The 18503-nt window shown below is 53.3% G+C and overlaps 1 protein-coding gene across 3 annotated transcripts; it reads left to right on the top strand.

The window, feature by feature from the left end:
• Nucleotides 1-8600: 8600 nt before the first annotated feature.
• Nucleotides 8601-18251, top strand: CDC25B (cell division cycle 25B). Of its 3 annotated transcripts, none has more exons than XM_036093218.2 (16): nt 8601-8873; nt 9728-9837; nt 10662-10713; nt 12520-12561; nt 12775-12811; nt 13068-13190; nt 13297-13419; nt 13613-13747; nt 14142-14222; nt 14318-14494; nt 14664-14759; nt 15307-15369; nt 15527-15625; nt 15838-15971; nt 16679-16790; nt 16939-18251. In XM_036093218.2, the coding sequence occupies exons 1-16, from the start codon at nt 8674-8676 to the stop codon at nt 17077-17079; spliced, it is 1725 nt and encodes a 574-aa protein (XP_035949111.1). In that variant the 5' UTR covers nt 8601-8673; the 3' UTR covers nt 17080-18251. The 3 variants fall into 3 exon arrangements, with proteins under 3 accessions (XP_035949111.1, XP_035949113.1, XP_077913123.1); XM_078056997.1 differs by having other exon boundaries at nt 8783-8873; nt 9728-9746; XM_036093220.2 differs by lacking the exon at nt 13068-13190.
• The last annotated feature ends 252 nt before the right edge of the window (nt 18252-18503 follow it).

Raw genomic sequence — 18503 nt, 5'->3', positions numbered from 1 at the left:
GCGCGGCGCCGGGCGGCGGGCGGCAGGCGGCGGGCGCGGGCGAGGGCGGGCGGCGCGGGCGCGGAAGGCAGGAAGTGCCGCGGCGCGGGGAGCAGGGAGCGCGGCGAGCGGGGCGGAGCGGGCGGAGCGGGATCTCGCGGGAAGCGCGGGGACGCCCGGCGCCGCCTCCCCGCCCTCCGCGCCCACCCCCCCCCGCTGCCGGGGACCGACCGCGGGGGGGCGCTGCGGCCTGCTGGACCCGGCGGCGCTCGGGCGTCCGGGCGACCTGCGGGCAGGGGCGCGGTGCCCGGCCTCCGCGCCCCGTGGGCAGCGATTTGCTGCGTATAAAGAATAACAGCTGTGCTTTGTGGGTTTTGTTTTGTTACAGCAAAAATAGTCCACGCTCTTTGAGGAAACTGAAAAATACAGGAAACTAAAAATCACCTTTCACCCCAGCACCTGGAGAGATGCGCAGGTAACATTTTGATACGTTTCCTTCCAGTCTTTTCTCTAGGCTCAAGCAGTTTTCTGTGTAAAAATTTATTGCATAAAACTGGCATCAGATGTATAGACTGTATGTCTGGCATCTCCTGCTGTTTTACCTGGCATCGAGCGATGAGGATTTTGCCACATCGATAAAATATTGCCAACATGCTTTTTAATGGTTGTATATTGTTCCAAGTATGGATGAACACTAATCTGTGTAGCCTATTGTTACACACTTAGATTATTTTTATAAGCAACATTACACTTTTACATCTATTTGATAGTAATCCCACAATCCATAGATAAACACTGATATGTCCGTGTGCCACTTTCTGGGCTTTTCCATGCATACGGGCATAAATGTTTGTGTTTTCATCTACAGAAATAATGTCATGTATATAAATATATAAGTATACATACACATGAATCCCTGAAACCTCCTCCTCCACCATACACATAAAAATGACATATTCTTAACACAATAAATGCATTGTGGTGTTTTAAAAAAATCCCTCGAGTGAGGTGTAGTCAAAGAGGAAGGCTGTGACCCAGGGGGATGGACTGAGGACCTGGGGCTGGATAAGGCTTCAAATGAGTGGGTGTGTACAAAGAAGAAAAGAGGACCAAGGACAGTGCCCTGGGCTCTCCAAAGTTAAGGGTTCCAGAAAGGACTAACAAGAAATTCATGAAAAACAGCTGAATGGTGTTTCTGGAGGCCAAGGGAAGAAAGTGTAACTCACTGCTGTGTTAGTGTGTATTTTTCTTTTCATATGTGTTTTGGCCATTTGAATCCTGTGAATTTTCTAGTCATACTCTTTGCCCATTTTTCTCTTGTATTTGTCTTTCTGTGGACTTATAGGAGCTCTTCATAGGCTCTGAACACAAAATCTTTGTTAAGTATATTGCAAATATGCTCTTCCAGTCTGCCAGTTGTCCTTTAATTTAGCCTAGGGAATCTTAGATATGAGAAGTTTGTAACCTTTATTTTTTTTTAAGATTTTATTTATTTATTTGAGAGAGAGAGAGAGCATGAGCGCAGGGAGGGGCAGAGGGAGAGGGAGAAGCAGACTCCCTGCTGAGCAGGAAAACCAGCACACGGGGACCGACACACTGGGCTCGATCCCAGGATCCCAGGATCATGATCTGAGCCAAAGGCAGACGCTGAGCCACCCAGGTGCCCCAGTTTGTAACCTTTAAGTAGGCAGGTCTGTCAGTTTTTTTCCTTTAGTGCTTCTGGGTTTTGTGTCTTACTTTCCCACTCCTGAGACATAAAAAAAATATTCTTCTAATCACAAGGTCTAGGAGAAAACGCGGGAGACTTTTCCCTCAGGAGCCAGATCAGTTCTTGGTCCATAATGGGTATATGGTCCCTATGCAAAGGCGAGTATAGGGCTACCTGTCTGAGACTCCCTACTACACATTTTCAGGAAACCATGTCGACATTTTGGTGATTTCATCCATGTGCATATATGTCCCACCTGCCTCTTCACCCATCCTGGCTTATAATCAATGTGTGTTTGGGTGATTGTAATGTGGGTGGGCTTATTTTTCCTACTTCACTGAATTTTCCAAGTTTTTTTCAATAAGCAAGTACAACAGGCCCTTTAAAATGAAAAGGAGAATGGAAAGCTTACTGAAGGACACGAAAAATAATGATTAGGTAAGTGAAATAGATATTAGGCCTAATGGGCAACTTTGGACAGCCTGGGCCAAGAGAAGAGAAGGTGGACTTTGGACTTGCCTAAGGTGGGGAATTGGAAGGATAGGGCTTATAGAGGGAAGTGGGGGGTCCCAGGGTTCCAGATGGATTGGCAAGGGAATTGCTCAGTTTAGAGGGAGTGGAAATGGGCCCTATGCCCTGCTACAGGTAGCAGGTAGACCAGATGTCTAGAAATGGCTGCGTAATCAGCACGTGTATGGCTTCTTTTTCGTCCTGGAAATGGCCATACCAGTATCCTTTGTGTGGCACCAAGGATGGGCCTGGAAGTTGAAGACAATGTGGGCCTATTGATGGAGGTGGATACCGTTAGCAGGAAAGAGGTTGTCCAGCCATTTGAGGACATCTCCAGAGTTCTTAGAGCCAAGAGTCCCAAGAGAAATACCTCATCTCTCCCCCAGTCCTCCATAATTCTATTCATGCTTTCATTTTTTTTTTTTTAAATATTTTATTTATTTGACAGAGAGAGACACAGCGAGAGAGGGAACACAAGCAGGGGGAGTGGGAGAGGGAGAAGCAGGCTTCCCGCTGAGCAGGGAGCCCGATGCGGGGCTCGATCCCAGGACCCTGGGATCATGACCTGAGCTGAAGGCAGACGCTTAACGACTGAGCCACCCAGGCGCCCCTCATGCTTTCATTTTTAACAGCTTTATTGAGACATATTTCACATATCATACAACTTACCCATTTAGCATATATTTCATAGACACATGCAACTATCACCACAGTCAATTTTAGAACATTTTTATCACCTTAGAAAGAAATCCCATACCCTTTAGCTACTATGTCCCTATTCACTCCCTGCCCCTTCCTCAGGCCTAAGCAACCACTGATCTACTTTCTGTCTATAGATTTCCCTGTTCTGAATACTTCATATGAATGAAATCATATAATTTGTGTCTTTTATGACTGGCTTCTTTCACTTAGCATCATGTTTTCTACATTCATGCACGATGAAGCCTCTATGCTTTATTCTTTTCTTACAGCTGAATAATATTCTATTGTATAGATATATGACATTTTTATCCATTTGTCATTTGATGGACATTTGGATTATTTCTGTGTTTTGGCAATTAGGAATGATGATGCTATAAACACTTGTTTGCAATTTTTTGTGTGGACATCCGTTTTCATTTTACTTGGTTATATACCTAGGAGTGGAATTGCTGGGTCATATGGTAACTCTTTGTTTAATTGTTTGAGGAATTGCCACATTGAGGTCATGGTCTTTTAATTAACTTAAAAATTATACCTGTTCTGGGGGTGCCTGGGTGGCTCAGATGGTTAAGCGTCTGCCTTCAGCTCAGGTCATGATCCCAGGGTTCTGGGATCGAGTCCCGCATCGGGCTCCCTGCTAGGCGGGGAGCCTGCTTCTCCCTCTGCCTCTGCCTCTCTCTCTCTCTCTGACTTTCATGAATAAATAAATAAAACATTTAAAAAAAAATTATACCTGTTCTTTGGAAAATATTTTAAAATACCGACAATTTTTTTAAAGATTTTATTCATTTTTAAAAATTTTATTTATTTCTTTGATATACAGAGACACAGCGAGAGAGGGAACACAAGCAGGGGGAGTGGGAGAGGGAAAACAGGCCTCCCGCGGAGGAGGGAGCCAGATGCGGGGCTCAATCCCAGGACCCTGGGATCATGACCTGAGCCGAAGGCAGACACCCAACGACTGAGCCACCCAGGCACCCCTTATTTATTCATTTGAGAGAGAGAGCACACAAGCAGGAGGAGAGGCAGAGGGAAAGGGAAAGCAGACTCCCCGCTGAGCCAGGAGCTTGATGTGGGGCTTGATCCCAGGACCTGGAGATCATGACCTGAGCTGAAGGCAGACTCCCAACCATCTGAGCCACCCCAGCGCCCCCAAAATACCCCAAATTTTGAGGATAGAAACATTTGATTACACTACTCAGAGAATATCCTTGTGGGATACTTTTCTGTTCATATTGTTTTTAATGCGACCACACTTGGCATGATACTTTGTAGCCCATAATGTGAACATCTTTTCATGTCAATAATTATTTCCATCAGTGAATTTCAAACTTCTTTTACTCTAGAAACCCTTTCTTCAAAAGACCGTTTTCTGAAAGCCCAGTATGTAATCTTTCAGATACCAACAATTACTGATTGGGCTCCTGCTGGGTACCAAGCATCCCTACCTGCCCCCATGCCTGTTCTCTTTAAAAGTTGCAGGTATTACAAACTATAGAGGAGTCACCTCATTAGCTGCTCGCCTATAAGAACACCCAGCTTGCTTTCTGTGTTTCATTGCTATTAACAGTTACTCAGTGAACATACATCTGTGTGTACTTTCATCATCTTTTTTTTTTAATTTTTATTTTTTTTATTTATTCATGAGAGTCAGAGAGAGAGATAGAGAGAGGCAGCGGCAGAGGGAGAAGCAGGCTCCCCGCCTAGCAGGGAGCCCGATGCGGGACTCGATCCCAGGACCCTGGGATCGTGACCTGAGCCGAAGGCAGACGCTTAACCATCTGAGCCACCCAGGCGTCCCTTTCATCATCTTTTTAAGAGAAATCCCTAGGGGCGCCTGGGTGGCTCAGTCAGTTACGCATCTGCTTTTGGCTCAGGTCATGATCCCAGGGTCCTGGCTCAGCGGGGAGTCTGCTTCTCCCTCCCCCCTTCCTCCCACTTGTGTTCTCTCTCTCACTCTCTCTCTATCAAATAAATAAAATGTTAAAAAAGAAAAAGAGAGAGAGAGAGAAATCCCTAGAAGTGGGATATTGGGTCAGGGGCCAACCTTGGACTTGGGCCTATATGAGGTGCTGGGAGATGGGAGGAGAGGCAAATGACTTGGTCCCTGTTCTTCAACAGCTAATCAGCTTGAGGAGATGAAATTCAGGAAGGGGAAAAGAAGATTTCAATAAATAGAGCCATACCTTCCAATAGTTCCCTTTTATTTTATTATTTTTTTTCTTTTTAAGTAGGCTCCATCCTGGGCCTCATAATCCTGAGACCAAGAACTGAGCTGAGATCAAGAGTCAGTGTTTAACCGACTGAGCCACCCAGGCGCCTGCTAATAGTTCCCTTTTTGGAATTAATACTGTGTATACTTGCTGCATCAGTGTGCAAGCTAATAACCTAAATGTTCAGCATTAGGGAAATGAATAAATATATGACATTATGGTACTAATATGGATCCATCTTCAAGTAAAATGAAGAAAGCAAGGGGTAAAACAATGTTTCACACAGTTTGTTATATTTGTAAAAATATGGACATACATATGCTTGTACATATATAGACCTGCACTGTGTACTGTGGTAGCCCAGTTAATCCCATGTGGCTACTGAGCACTTGAAATGTGGCACATCCAAGCTGAGATGTGCTGTGAGTGTCAAGTGCACAAATGGTACCAAAAAGTATCTAAAATATCTAATAATTCTTATATTGATAATATGTTGAAATGATAATATTTTGAATATATGAGGTTAAATAAAATATTAAAATTTCAGCTGTTTCTTTTCATATTTTTAATGTGGCTACTAGGAAATTTTAAATTATGTATGTGGCTCCGGGGCGCCTGGGTGGCTCAGTCGTTAAGCATCTGCCTTCGGCTCAGGTCATGATCCCAGGGTCCTGGGATTGAGCCCCGCATCGGGCTCCCTGCTTCGTGGGAAGCCTGCTTCTCCCTCTCCCACTCTCCTTGCTTGTGTTCCTGCTCTTGCTCTCTCTCTCTCTGTCAAATAAATAAAATCTTTTAAAAAAAATAAATTATGTATGTGGCTCATATCTGTGCCTCCCCATTATGTTTCGATTGCCTAGGACTGTCACAGACTGTCTCCAGAATATGCAACAAACTCATATTGGTGGCTGTCTCTAGGCAGGGGTCCTGAAGGTGTGTGTAGGGTGTGGAGACTGACTTTTTCACTGCTGTTTTGCACCATTTGAATTTTCTCCTTTGTTTGAATTTTCGGTACCATGTCCCAATTTTTAAAAACCATTTAACATGTCTCAAGCCATGACAGAAAAGGCACTGGAAAAGTGAGTCCCACACAGAAGATGCTGTGTGGGAACAGGCTTGGAGAAGGATTTTGGAAAGGTGTGATAATTTTCCCTTCTTTTCTGCCAAGGCACTGGGGTCACACTGGACCCCCTCAAGCAAGCCCAGAGGGATAGTCCAGAGCCAGGGTATTCCTTTCATGGGGAGTGGAGCTTTCTGCAGCTCTGAATTGTCATTGTAACCAGGACCTGGCTGGATGAGAGGAGTCATTCCTCTTAACGATATTATTGCAAATATTTATTTTAGCTTCTTTTTGTTGAATACCTTTTTTTTTTAATTGAGCACATAATCTGTGATCTAATTAGCAAAGGAGATCCAGGAAGATACACAGAGCTGATGTGTGGGATGCTCTGGAACCTCTGTGGTCCTGGCCTCTCCTCACTTGCCCAGAGGTGACCTCTGAGTGTGGAATTTGAAAGGATTCAAGAGTATAATACTTTTTTTTGGCCACACACATACACACACACCCTCCCTACACCCTGTAGAAATGTGTGTGTGTGTGTGTTGGATGGTGGTAATCCTTGCTGGGTTGATTTTGAAAATGCAACCCCTCAGTTTTATTTCTGGTCTTTCAGGTGGGACTGTCTCCTCCCTCACCCACACCCTCACCCACCCTCCTCCCCAGGACAGTCACATCCTGGGCTGTGAGTAGTGGCTGGATGTTGGGAGCTGGATTCTTGATCCAGGGTGGATGAACCTGAAATCTCAGCCCTGTCCAGCACGAAGCATAGCACCTGACAGAAGCTGAACAAAACGTTGGAAGAAGGAAAAGTCATGATCTGCACCTTCCTACCCCTCTCAGATAGAACTGGGGTCTTTGGGGGCGCCTGGGTGGCTCAGTCGTTGAGCATCTGCCTTCGGCTCAGGTCATGATCCTGGGGTCTTGGGCTCGAGCCCCACATCGGGCTCCCTGCTCCGCAGGAGGCCTGCTTTCCCTCTCCCACTCCCGCTGCTTGTGTTCCCTCTCTCACTGTGTCTTTCTCTGTCATATGAATAAAAATCTTTAAAAAAAAAAAAAAAAGAACTGGGGTCTTTGCATCCCGTTCTTCCGCAAGTCCCCTAGCCCACCCAACCGCCTACCGCCAGGCCCTCCCTTCTGCCACTCCCACCCACTGCACCTTGGCTGGAGGGATGTGACCGCAGGGAAGCAAAGAAGAGCCTGAGCTCTTGCTTGCCTGAGCTGTGCACCACCCAGCCAGAGGCCCCCTCTTCAATGGGGAGACAGGATGCAAAAGCACTTATTGCCCATTCACTTTTGGGTGCAGGCTTCCAGGGCTCATTCCAGGAAAACAAGATTGCTGGAAAGTTATCAGTTAGAAGATGCTCAGTTTAAACTAGTGACAGATTCAGTTTCCTTGGTCATCAAAGAAACACCAATTAAACAATGTAATGCCATTAACATCACTTTAGCCAAACCGTCAGTGGGCATGAGATATTTCCATAACTTGGTTCTGAGGTCGAAGATACCTTCTTTGGCCGCAATCGCCAAAACCTATGGTTAGGTCAACCATTAGAGCCTCCTCTGAGGCTGCTGGAGAAAATTGGACCTCTTGGGGTCACAGGTAACCTGGGGCCCCATGAGTTACACGGAGGCCCGCACCTCCGGTCTACCTCCTGTGCGGGGTGAGGGGGTAGGCTCCGCTTGGCAATTAGGCTTTACCGACGCTCCGCGCTGCCAGTCAAGAGGGTAGAGAGGCTGCAGGAGCGCCTGGGGTGAATTTCTGCTCTACCACTTGCCCCGTGTGACCTTGAACGAGTTAATGAAGTTTTCCACGACTCAACGTCCGGGTCGATAGAGTGACGAACACGGACCGCACCGTGTAGCCGTGTTTGGCAAACTCCCGGAGTGGAGCCTCCCCCGGTGCCTACTGGTGAGTGTAGGTGATGTTAAATCTCGGGGGGTTCCCTCGGAGGCCACCCTAGCGGGTGTGGCTTCCTCAGGGACCCTCTCCGCCGGGGGTAACTCCAAACCACATCCCGAGAAGCAGAATTTGGGCAGCCAAGATCCTCGAGTCCTGGCTGGGGTGGCGGGGGGCGGTGCGTGAAGGCTTAAGAGAAACCCCAATTCCTTAGCCCCGACCAGAGCCTGGAACTGGGCTGGGCCGGGCTGGTCAGCATCCGCGCCTTTCACCCCGCGGGCCCCGCCCTCGGTCCCGCCCTCCTCCAACCCGCGCCCCCATTGGTGGCGTCCGGCGGCGCGGCCGCTGTTATTTTTCGAATATATAAGGAGGTGGAGGTGGCAGCTGCGGCTTAGAGGCTTCCCGGACTGGTGGCTGGTCCCTGCGTCCCTCCACCCCGCCCCACCCTCCCCGCTTCCCTCTCCTCCCTCGTTCCGACCCCGTGGCTCTTCCTCCCTCCCTCCCCCCCCCCCCACCCCGGGCCCGCTCCCCACCTCGTCCCGGCCAGCTGTGCCCGGCGTCGCCCTGCGCCCGGCCCTCCCGCCAGCCTTCGGCGGGTCCCGCCGCGATGGAGCTGCCCCAGCCGGAGCCCGCGCCGGGCCCGGCTCTCAGTCCCGCCGGCGTGCGCTGTGGCGCCCCACGTCCCAGCCACCTCCTGGGCCTCCAGCTGGGACCTCACGGCCTCGTGGGGTCCCCGGAGCGCGCGGCCGCTTCCTCGCCGGTCACCACCCTGACCCAGACCATGCACGACCTCGCCGGGCTCGGCAGGTAGGGCGCCCCGCCGACGCTGGGTGTGGGGTGAGAGGCTCGTACTAGGGTGTTGGTCCCGGGCCTCCCGTGGAACCCGGCGTGGGAGCCGAATCTGAGAAGCGGAGTGGGGAGGTGTCCTGGGTAGTGCCTGCTTCAGGGACCCGGGGCTAGGGCGGTGAGACCGGGTCTGTGCAGCGCACACCCTCCAGGTGACTTGCTCTTGGCAGCACAAACCTCTGGAGACACCGGTCCCACCCGCCGCCCCCCGTGTGCCTCCACCATGCTGTCTCCCTAATCTCTGCCCTAATCACCACTATTTTGCCCCAGGCAAGGGATTCTGAGCCTGGAGTGGGAACTTGAGGGTGGCAGAGGAGCTTGGTTCTCTTCTGTCCGGGCCCCTGCTCCCTCCACCCCCAGTTCTTTCCTGAGGTTAAGGGGTTAAACCCTGGTCCTGCTTCCTGAGCAACCTGCAGTGTCCAGGCTGGGTCGCCCTCAGCAGCAATGGAGACCTAAGTCTTGCCCTTGCTCCAGAAAGGCTTGTGGATGGGTAGGGGTCTGAAGAGTTCCGGGGAAGGCCCTCTGGGGCTACTCTGCTGCCCTGCCATCCCCCAGAATGGCCCTCAACACACCTCCTTGCTCTTGCCCTGGGCTCACCTCCCCCTGAACCCAGGAGGACCTTTCTTAATCAACAAAGAAAAGCTACTTAGAATCCCTGCAGAAGACCCATGAAGAGGGCAGGCTCTCAGGGCCATCACCTCCCTGGGACAGGGATGGGCCCTTCAGAGGTGGGTGGCTGGTGGGAACATGGGCCAGCTAGCCCTTGAGCCCCACATTTACCTTTCTCCTTCCCTGCGTCCCTGTTGCCTTCCCAGTGAGACTCCAAAGCGTCAGGTAGGCAGCCCGCTCACATGCCCATCCCTGTCCCGGCGGCGGGCATCTGAATCCTCCCTGTCGTCTGAATCCTCTGAATCTTCTGATGCAGGTGAGGCTCAGGGGTACCAGGGGACTTGGGGGGGGGGGCGCTGCCTGAGTCTCTCCACTTCCCTGCTGATCAGACTAACATTTTTCCCACAACCTGGTGGGCCCAGGACCCTCCACCTGCCCACCTCTGGTGGGGCTCCCCACACCCAGCCCAGACTGGCTGAGCGGGGCGGTAGGGCGGGGCCCTCGTGGGGAGATGAGATCTTACCTATTTAAAACCAGGCGCCAAAGTCCCTGAACCACAGCCCCAGCTGGGAGGCATTAGGGCTGAAAGTTGGTCATTTTATAACATTCACTTGCCTTCAGCTGTAACCTTTTCCTTTAAAAAGCTGTTATCTCTTCTAGAACAAATTACTTAAACCAGCTTAAGAAAAATGCTTAGCAAAGTTTTGGTTTAAAACCTATACAGAGGAGGGGCACCTGGGTGGCTCAATGGGTTAAGCATCTGCCTTTGGCTCAGGTCATGATCCCGGGGTCCTGGGATTGAGCCCCACGTCGGGCTCTCTGCTCAGCAGAGAGTCTGCTTCTTCTTCACCCTCTCCCTCTGTGCTCTTTCTCTCTCTCTCAAATAAATAAAATATTAAAAAAAAATAAAACCTGTACAGAGGAGTTTCCATAGTAAGCAGGGAGTGGGGCCCTGCCCAATTTCTGGGCCAGTGTGTTAGCCCTTGGGGTTCAGGGGCAGGTTTTTGTTTCATTTTTTTAATGTATCAAGATCTAAAGTAGAAACAGGTTTTTCCTTTCTCTGAATAGAGTTGCGACATGGTGGGGGAATGTGTATAGAAGATGCCACTACTTTCAAACCAAGGTGCTCTGTCCCCCCAGGTCTGTGTATGGATTCTCCCAGCCCCATGGACCCCCGAATGGCAGAGCAGACGTGAGTAGAGAAAAGGGATCCCCACTACCAAGGAGTTGGTGCCTGCCTTTGGGAATCCTAGTTCCAGCATAAACCCACTGGGTCTGGGAGAGTGGACAGACCCCTCCAATCCACATGTGGGGGGGACCCACTGACCTCCCAAGTCCTGAGATTCAGCTTCCTGTCTCAGAGAAGGGTCTGCTCCTACAGGAGCAGCTGAGTGTGGGCTCAGGGCCAGGTGGTGGGGATAGTGGGTACTTCAGCCAGCCCTTGGCCTGTGGAAATACAGGTCTGGTATGGAGCAACGGAGACAGCTCCCCATATTTTAAAATATGGTCCAACTAATTCAAAACATTCAATTCATTTAATTTAACCTGCCACAACTGTTTTGTTTAGGCCAAACAAAACAGTTGTGGCAGGTTGGTTCAGCCCTTGACCATCCTATCAGCATCCTCTGGCTTCAGTGACGCTTTCTGGCCAACCCCTGGACCAGGCCCTTTCTGAGAGAGAGTGGAGAGGGCGTTGTGCTCAGGACAGATCCTTCTCCCTTGGTGGTGGGGCATGAGTAGTATCTTCTAGAGCACAGCGGTCCCTATCCAGCGGTTAGAGCCCCAGCAGGGAGAGCAGCTGCTAGGCATTAGTGGGGACAGCTGGGCATCCCCAGACTGGGCTGAGGGACTATGGCTTTGGGGTTAGGGCAGTGGCTGTCTTTCCTCCCACTGCCTTTGATCAGACTGGGCTGGGCTACCGGGTTTGTTCACAAACAGGAAACAGGGAGAGAACTGGGTGGGGGTGGGGGGACTGCAGGCTGGTTTTTGGTGACAACCCAGAATTGTCCCTACTTTACTCCTGAGGCGCAGGTGCAGATGGGAAACCAGGCCAATAAAAGTCATCATTCCCGATGCCAGGTTGTCTGGGCACAGCCCCTCCCCACCGTTGGGAGTCGTCCCCCTGACACTAGCCCTCAGTGCCCCCCCCACCTCTGCACCTGCTTTGACGGTTACAGTTTCTCAGAAAGAAGTGTGTGTGTGTGTGTGTGTGTACGCGTGTGCACGCTCACGCCTGGGCTCACATAGACACACAAAAGCCCTGCGTGGCAGGTGGTCTCTGGTAACATAGCTAGGGGGTGGGGCCTATCTACAGAAGCTTGTGCCCTGGCCTCAAAAGGAACATCTGTTGGAATTCTTTGCCTGCTGGCCTCTTCTAAGGCAGGAGAAGGGGGTGGGACAGACGCTGGGTCCTAGAAAATTCCATAGGAGGGAGGAGAGGATGTGACCCTGAGCATTTGTCACTAGGGGGTCTGGCATGGCACACTGTGGCTGATCTGGGGCACACTAAACCAGGCCCCTGTCCTGGGGGGAGCCAGGACAGCCCCACACAAGGGGAGGGAAGCCCAGTCTTGCTGGCATCCAGGCCCTGGAGATACCCACATTGTCGGCCACGGTCTGTCATCATGGGACGGATGGATGCCTTTCCTGGCGGCCATATGGCCCCGCTGAGGTGATTTGCATACAGGTGGAAGGCCTGTGGGTAAGCTGGCAAGACCGTTGCCTTGGTAGCGCCTTGGCCACCCTGTGACCTGCCCCAGCTGTCTCCGTTGCTCCATTCTCTGGGCCCTCTTCCATTCAGGGCAGCCTTCAAAATCCCAGGCTGCTTCTTCTCTCCCCCCTCCCCAATACCTGGGCCCCTGAGAGTCAGCATTCTTCCCTCCCCTTTCTGCTGGCCTGAGCCCTGGCCCCCAGGCCTTGTGGACTTGGGGCCTGATGCTGGGGGTGGGCACTGGGCTGTAGGGGGAGGTGGGCTGCATGGGACTTTTCTCTTTCCCAGGTTTGAGCAGGCCATCCAAGCAGCTAGCCGGGTCATCCGAAAGTAAGTGCTCCAGCCTTCCTCCTGCGGGCTCTGGTGGTCCACCTATCCCAGGCTCTCCCCATGCCCCTGTTGGATGGAGGAGGCATGGGGAGGGTGCTCTCCCACTGCCTCCCACAGGGATGCACAGGGCTCTGTGGTGAAGGGGCATCCTGCGTGCTGTCCTGCACAGCCCCCTACTCTCCAGCCCTGACCTCTCCCTGTTTTCTCCTGCAGCGAGCAGTTTACCATTCGACGTTTCCAGTCCTTGCCGGTGAGCGCCCTCTGAGGCCTGACACTGGAGGCTCAGGCCCTGGCCAGGCTTGAGGAGGGGCAGGAGGGATCCGGGGTCACCTCCCAGAGGGCAGACTTGAAACGGTCTGGTGTCCCTGGTCTGGCTGTGGGAGATGGGGTTTTGGAGGTGGATGGGCAAGCTGGGGGAGTCAGAGGAGGGACGGGAGAAGGTAGGGCCAGGGCTGGTGCCAGAGGAATGGAGCCTTCAGTTCCTGCTGCCCTGCCTGGCTCTCTAGGTGAGGCTTCTGGGCCACAGCCCTGTGCTACGGAACATCACCAACTCCCAAGCACCTGGCAGCTGGAGGAAGAGTGAGGCGTGTGGCCGAGCTGCCCACAGCTCTGGGGAGGACAAAGAGAATGTGCGCTTCCAGAAGGCTGGAGTGGGAGCACTTCAGGGAGAGAAGGAAGGGGGTGTGCTGGGATGGTTCTCTGGCATTTGATGACACCCACCCATGTTGCCCACAGGATGGCTTTGTCTTCAAGATGCCATGGAAACCCCCGCATCCCAGCCATGCCCATGCTTTGGCAGAGTGGGCCAACCGCAGAGAAGCCTTTGCCCAGAGACCAAACTCAGCTCCCGACCTGATGGTACATTGGGAGAGTGGAACCCAATGTAGGGTGGGTGTAGGGTGGGTGCCCCTGAAGACAGCCCTGGGGGGGGAGGTAGAGGGGGAGGGTGATCCTGAACCCTGAGGCAGTAGGAACCTTTTCTCAGAAGGATGGGGGTGAGGGCTGCCTCGGGTCCCCACCCCTGAGTGGCCTGTGTCTGTCCCCCGCACAGTGTCTCACCCCTGAGCGCAAGATGGAAGTAGAGGAGCTGAGTCCCCCAGCCCGATGCCGCTTCTCCCTGACTGCCACCCAGGGGGCCTCTGAAGAAGATGATGGATTTGTGGACATCCTGGAGAGTGACTTAAAGGTAACCAGTCTTGCCCCCCAGGCCATCGACCTCACTTTCCCTGGGACCTCCCCAAAGAGGAAAGCCCTGACCTCCCACCCCGAGACTGTGACTTCATTCCGATGTCAGAAGAGGAATCAGAGCTAATGGAGTCACGGCGTGGCCTCCGGCCTACCAGAGACTAGCAGGTGGCTGGTGCTGCAGTGAGGGAGGGTGCTGCAGGGCAGAGGCGAGTCCAACCCTCCCGCGGGGCCACAGGTCTCAGCAAGTGCGGCCCTGCAGTTTCCTGGTTCTGGGGGACTGCCCTGTGTGGGTGTGCAGGCAGGGCCAAGGAGGGCCATGCTGGAGGACCTGGGGCCTGAGGGGCTGGCCTTTGCCCGCGGGTGTGACCGTACCCTTGCTGATTTGGCCTCAGGATGACAACGCGGTACCCCCAGGCATGGAGAGCCTCATTAGCGCCCCACTGGTCAAGACCTCAGAAAAGGAGGAAGAGCAGGTGGGTCTCTGGTGGGGGCCGCCCCAGAGCTTGGGGGGGGGCTGGTAGGGGGCAGGGGCGGGGTACTCTGACCCCCGACCTGCCACCCCTGCCAGGACCTCATCATGTACAGCAAGTGCCAGAGGCTCTTCCGCTCTCCGTCCATGCCCTGCAGCGTGATCCGACCCATCCTCAAGAGGCTGGAGCGGCCCCACGACAGGGACCTGCCCATACAGAACAAGCGGAGGAGGAGCGTGACCCCTCCAGAGGAGCAACGGGAGGCCGAAGAACCTGTGGGTGCCCCCCTGGGGTGGGGCCGGGCAGCCACTGTCCAAGTCGACCCTGCCAGCCCTTGTTGGCCGGGTTTGTGGCAGAGGGCAAGGTGCAGGGAAAGAGGTGTCAGCCCCACAGGGCACTGAGGGGCAGCCTGGCTCCTGATCCTGGCCACCATCTACCCTGCAGAAAGCCCGTGTCCTCCGCTCCAAGTCCTTGTGTCACGAGGAGATTGAGACTATCCTGGACAGTGACCACCGGGAACTGATTGGGGATTACTCCAAGGTACCAGCAGTGGACCCTTGGGAGGCTCGACCCTTTACTGTGTGGCCCCCTGAGCTCAGCAGCTGCCTTGGTACCTCCTCCCCCCTGCCCGCCCCCAGCTTTGTCCTTCACAGCTTATTCTTTATTCTCGCCTAGACTCCTCTCTCCAGCTCTCCTTGGTCTCCTGACTCTACCCCAGATCTGTCTGGGGCATCAGTTGTGTTTCAACCTTGGAAAACCTTTCCAAACTAACGTTGTAGCTTGGAGCCTCCTCGGGTCTCATCCGGGGGGCTTGGCAGAGTGTGGAGGCAGGTGAACTCTTCTGTTCCCTTCTTCCCATCCAGGGGTTGTTCCCTGGATGTCAGACCCAAGAGGCGCTTCTTGGTTGCTATGGGAACCAGAGCTGAATTTGAAGGTCAAAGCAGGTGTGGCCTTCTGGGCTTGGGAAAGAAACTCCATCCTTCCCAGGCTCCGAGTCTTGCCAATTTCACCTTTTTTCTCCTTTCTCTCTCTTTCTCTCTCTCTCCCCTCTCCCTTTCTCAATCTCTCTCTCCCCCTTTCCCTTCAGGCCTTCCTTCTGCAGACTGTGGATGGGAAGCACCAAGATCTCAAGTACATCTCACCAGAAACGGTACTTGGGGATGAGCCATTCTCCAGGCACACTTGGGATGGCTGTTTGCCTGTTCACCTTCCTTGGGGATGGGCTGCAAGGCCAGACCGGTGGTAGAGTTGGGGTCAGCCCCCTCCTGCCAGCCTGACCTGCTGGGACCCACCTCTGTGGCCCACAGATGGCAGCCTTACTGGCAGGCAAGTTCAGCAACATCGTGGAGAGGTTTGTGATTGTGGACTGCAGGTACCCCTACGAGTATGAAGGCGGGCACATCAAGGTGAGGCGGGCTGATGGGGACAGGCCCTGAAGACCCACCAGTTCTGTCCTTCTGCGGGGGGGTGAATCCGTGGAGGGCGGCTGCACCCTCTATGGGGGAAGGATCCTGTCCAGTAAGAGGTGGAATCACACGTCTGAAAGGTGGGGACGGCATGGGGAGGGATAAGCCACCCAGCCCCAGGGCCGTGGCCTGACCTCCAGCTCCCCTGGCAGACTGCCGTGAACCTGCCCCTGGAACGGGATGCTGAGACCTTCCTGCTACAGAGCCCCATCACACCCTGTAATCTGGACAAGAGAATCATCCTCATTTTCCACTGTGAATTCTCATCTGAGCGCGGTCCCCGCATGTGAGTCAGCTAGCTAATGTCTGCTCCTGACCTTCCTGCCCAGGCTTTGGGGTGCTGGAATCATCTGATGCCCAAGAGTCTCGAGTCCAGCCCCAGTCCCTGCTAGATCTGGGCCTCTAGTCTCCTGGCATCTGGAGCAGACCTCACCCTCCCTTCCTGTGCATGGCACCCTCTTCCCACCTCTTCCCCATCCTTCCCATCAGGCCTTATGTCCACCCTCCATCCATTGTCACCACCCCTTCCCCTCAAGATCTGGTTCCAGGTCTCCAGCAGTGTCCTTAATATCCAAGGGCCCTGTCCCAGGCCTCAGTGATGCTCAGCCTTCCAGGGTTTGACTGATCTTTCCGTTCCCCACCTCTCATGCTCACCAAGTCTTCTCCAGACCTCCTGAACAGATCTCTCAAATTTTGTCTACTTCTGTCCTTTATGCTTCCCCCTTTGCTGTCCAGGTCAGTTATCTCTAACAAAGATTGTGAACTGCCTTGTAGAAACAACTGCCTTGATTTACCTCCTTCCTTTCATCTCTCCAACCTCCTCTGGATCCGGTAGCCAGATGATCTAAAAGCATTTTTATGGCTGACATTGCTGCATTCAAGCCTTCTGTAGCTCTCCAAGGCCCACAAAAGAGGGGGTGCAAAGAACAGGTCCCCTGAGGCATATCCTGCAACACCTCCCAGCTCTGACCCCCACACCCCTGCTGGTCCCAGGTGTCGTTTCATCAGGGAGCGTGACAGAGCTGCCAACGACTACCCCAGCCTCTACTATCCTGAGATGTACATCCTCAAGGGCGGCTACAAGGAGTTCTTCCCGCAGCACCCGGTACCATGGGTCGGGGTGGCTGAAGCCTTCGTGGGGGGGGCTGGACTGCAGGGAAAGGGCTCGGCCAGTGGGTAGCCCAAGGAGAAGGGAGGTTTCCTCTAAAAGTTCCCATTCCCCCATATTGACTGACCCGCCCATCCTGCCCTAGACTTTCTGTGAGCCCCAGGACTACCGGCCCATGAACCACGAAGCCTTCAGGGATGAGCTGAAGACCTTCCGCCTCAAGACCCGCAGCTGGGCTGGGGAGCGGAGCCGGCGGGAGCTCTGTAGCCGCCTGCAGGACCAGTGAAGGGCCAGCACCGGTCCTGCCTACCTTCTTGGCCTCACTGCCTGGGTGCCAGCCACCCGGGCGCCTGCAGGGCTGAGGGTCTGCTGGAGGCCCCAGCTGCCATCCAGGGGAAGGACAGTGAGGGTGTCCTGTGCATCTGCCCCCAGCCCCGATCCCCATGTCTCACTGCGATCATACTCCATATCCTCGTGCCACCCCCAACCCCAGCCCAGCCCCTGCGAGAGCCCAGCCTGTTGACTTGGTGAAACTGGATTAAGTCCAGCTCAAAGGAAGTATTTTGTGTCCAGCAGGAACCTTTTTGCTTTTTTTCCTTCCTTGTTTGAGTTAACCCTTTGTCTTGTGTCCAGAAAAGCACCCCCTCTTTCCTAGGCACTCTGTAAGCGGCTGGGGGAAAGTCCACAGCAGCCCCCCCACCCCGGGATGGGCCAAAGCAGAACCTCTCCCTGCCCGGGGCGTTGGCACTCTTGGGTGTGTCTGCCATGTTCCCTTTCTCTTCCTCTCTTTCCTGTCCTTCCACGTGAACACCTCTAGCACAAACAGAAGCTCTTACTCTTTCCTGTTTCAGTGTTACCTGCATGCTTGATTCATTCGTCTGATTTGTTGCCCATCTCAGGGTATGCACAGGCTGAGATTTAGGCTCCTCTCTCCACTTGGGGTTAGAGACTCCAAACATTAATTAGCCACTCAACCCTGGCTTCTGTTGCATCAGAAAGGGATGACCTCCTTGGGGGGCTGTTGGGCGAGGGCTAAGGTCTGCATCCTCAGCGCCTGGCAGCCCAGCCCCCACTGCTGTGAACTCCGGGGTCCGACTGGTCAGAACTTGCTGCTCTCTTGTTGTGGATGGACAGATGGACGAATGGATGGATGGTGGATGGATGGAGAGCCACGGATGCCCAATGTCCTGCACACACAAACTGCTGAGTGGAAGCATTTCAGTGAGCGTGACCATCTGCAGCAAGGATATATGTGTGTCTATGTCTGTGTGGACAAAATCTTTACACATTAAGGTTTGGAAATATTCAAGACGAAATGTCATGGAAGCAGTGAAGCCAAGGACAGAGCCACGTCTGGATTCTGAATCTCAGGACGTGTGGAGGGCTGTGCTTGAAGGCCCTGTTGACTCATCTGTTCAGGCCTTAGTTCAATAAAGCACTGAGCAAGCTGAGTAACCAGCATCGTGTCCTGTGGGCCTTTGACAAACCTTGGCAGACCCTGATGGTGGGATAGGGTGAGGACAGGTCAGCAGATGGGGGCCAGAAGACTCCTGTGGAGGTAGCCTCACATTTTCTTCCCCAAGGCAGCCTCACTTATCCTTCATGTAGCTACTCCAGCACCTCTGAACTCATCCTTCCTAAACTGCACCAGGAAAGCCAAAGTGACCCTGTCACTGCTCAAGAATTGTCAGTAGCTCCCCACTGCCCGCA

Source organism: Halichoerus grypus, chromosome 10 (genome assembly GCF_964656455.1).
Source record: "Halichoerus grypus chromosome 10, mHalGry1.hap1.1, whole genome shotgun sequence".
Classification (NCBI taxonomy): Eukaryota; Metazoa; Chordata; class Mammalia; order Carnivora; family Phocidae; genus Halichoerus; species Halichoerus grypus.
The sequence above is the reverse complement of the archived record's forward strand: the minus strand, read 5'-3'. Positions and strand labels throughout refer to the sequence as shown.

Excerpts from the sequence above, each read along its gene's own strand:
- CDC25B (XM_036093218.2), top strand. The coding sequence starts at position 8,674 with ATGGAGCTGCCCCAGCCGGAGCCCGCGCCGGGCCCGGCTCTCAGTCCC. Across the intron at positions 14,223-14,317 it reads CAGAAAAGGAGGAAGAGCAG|GACCTCATCATGTACAGCAA; the intron begins GTGGGTCTCTGG and ends CACCCCTGCCAG. Across the intron at positions 14,760-15,306 it reads TGATTGGGGATTACTCCAAG|GCCTTCCTTCTGCAGACTGT; the intron begins GTACCAGCAGTG and ends CTTTCCCTTCAG.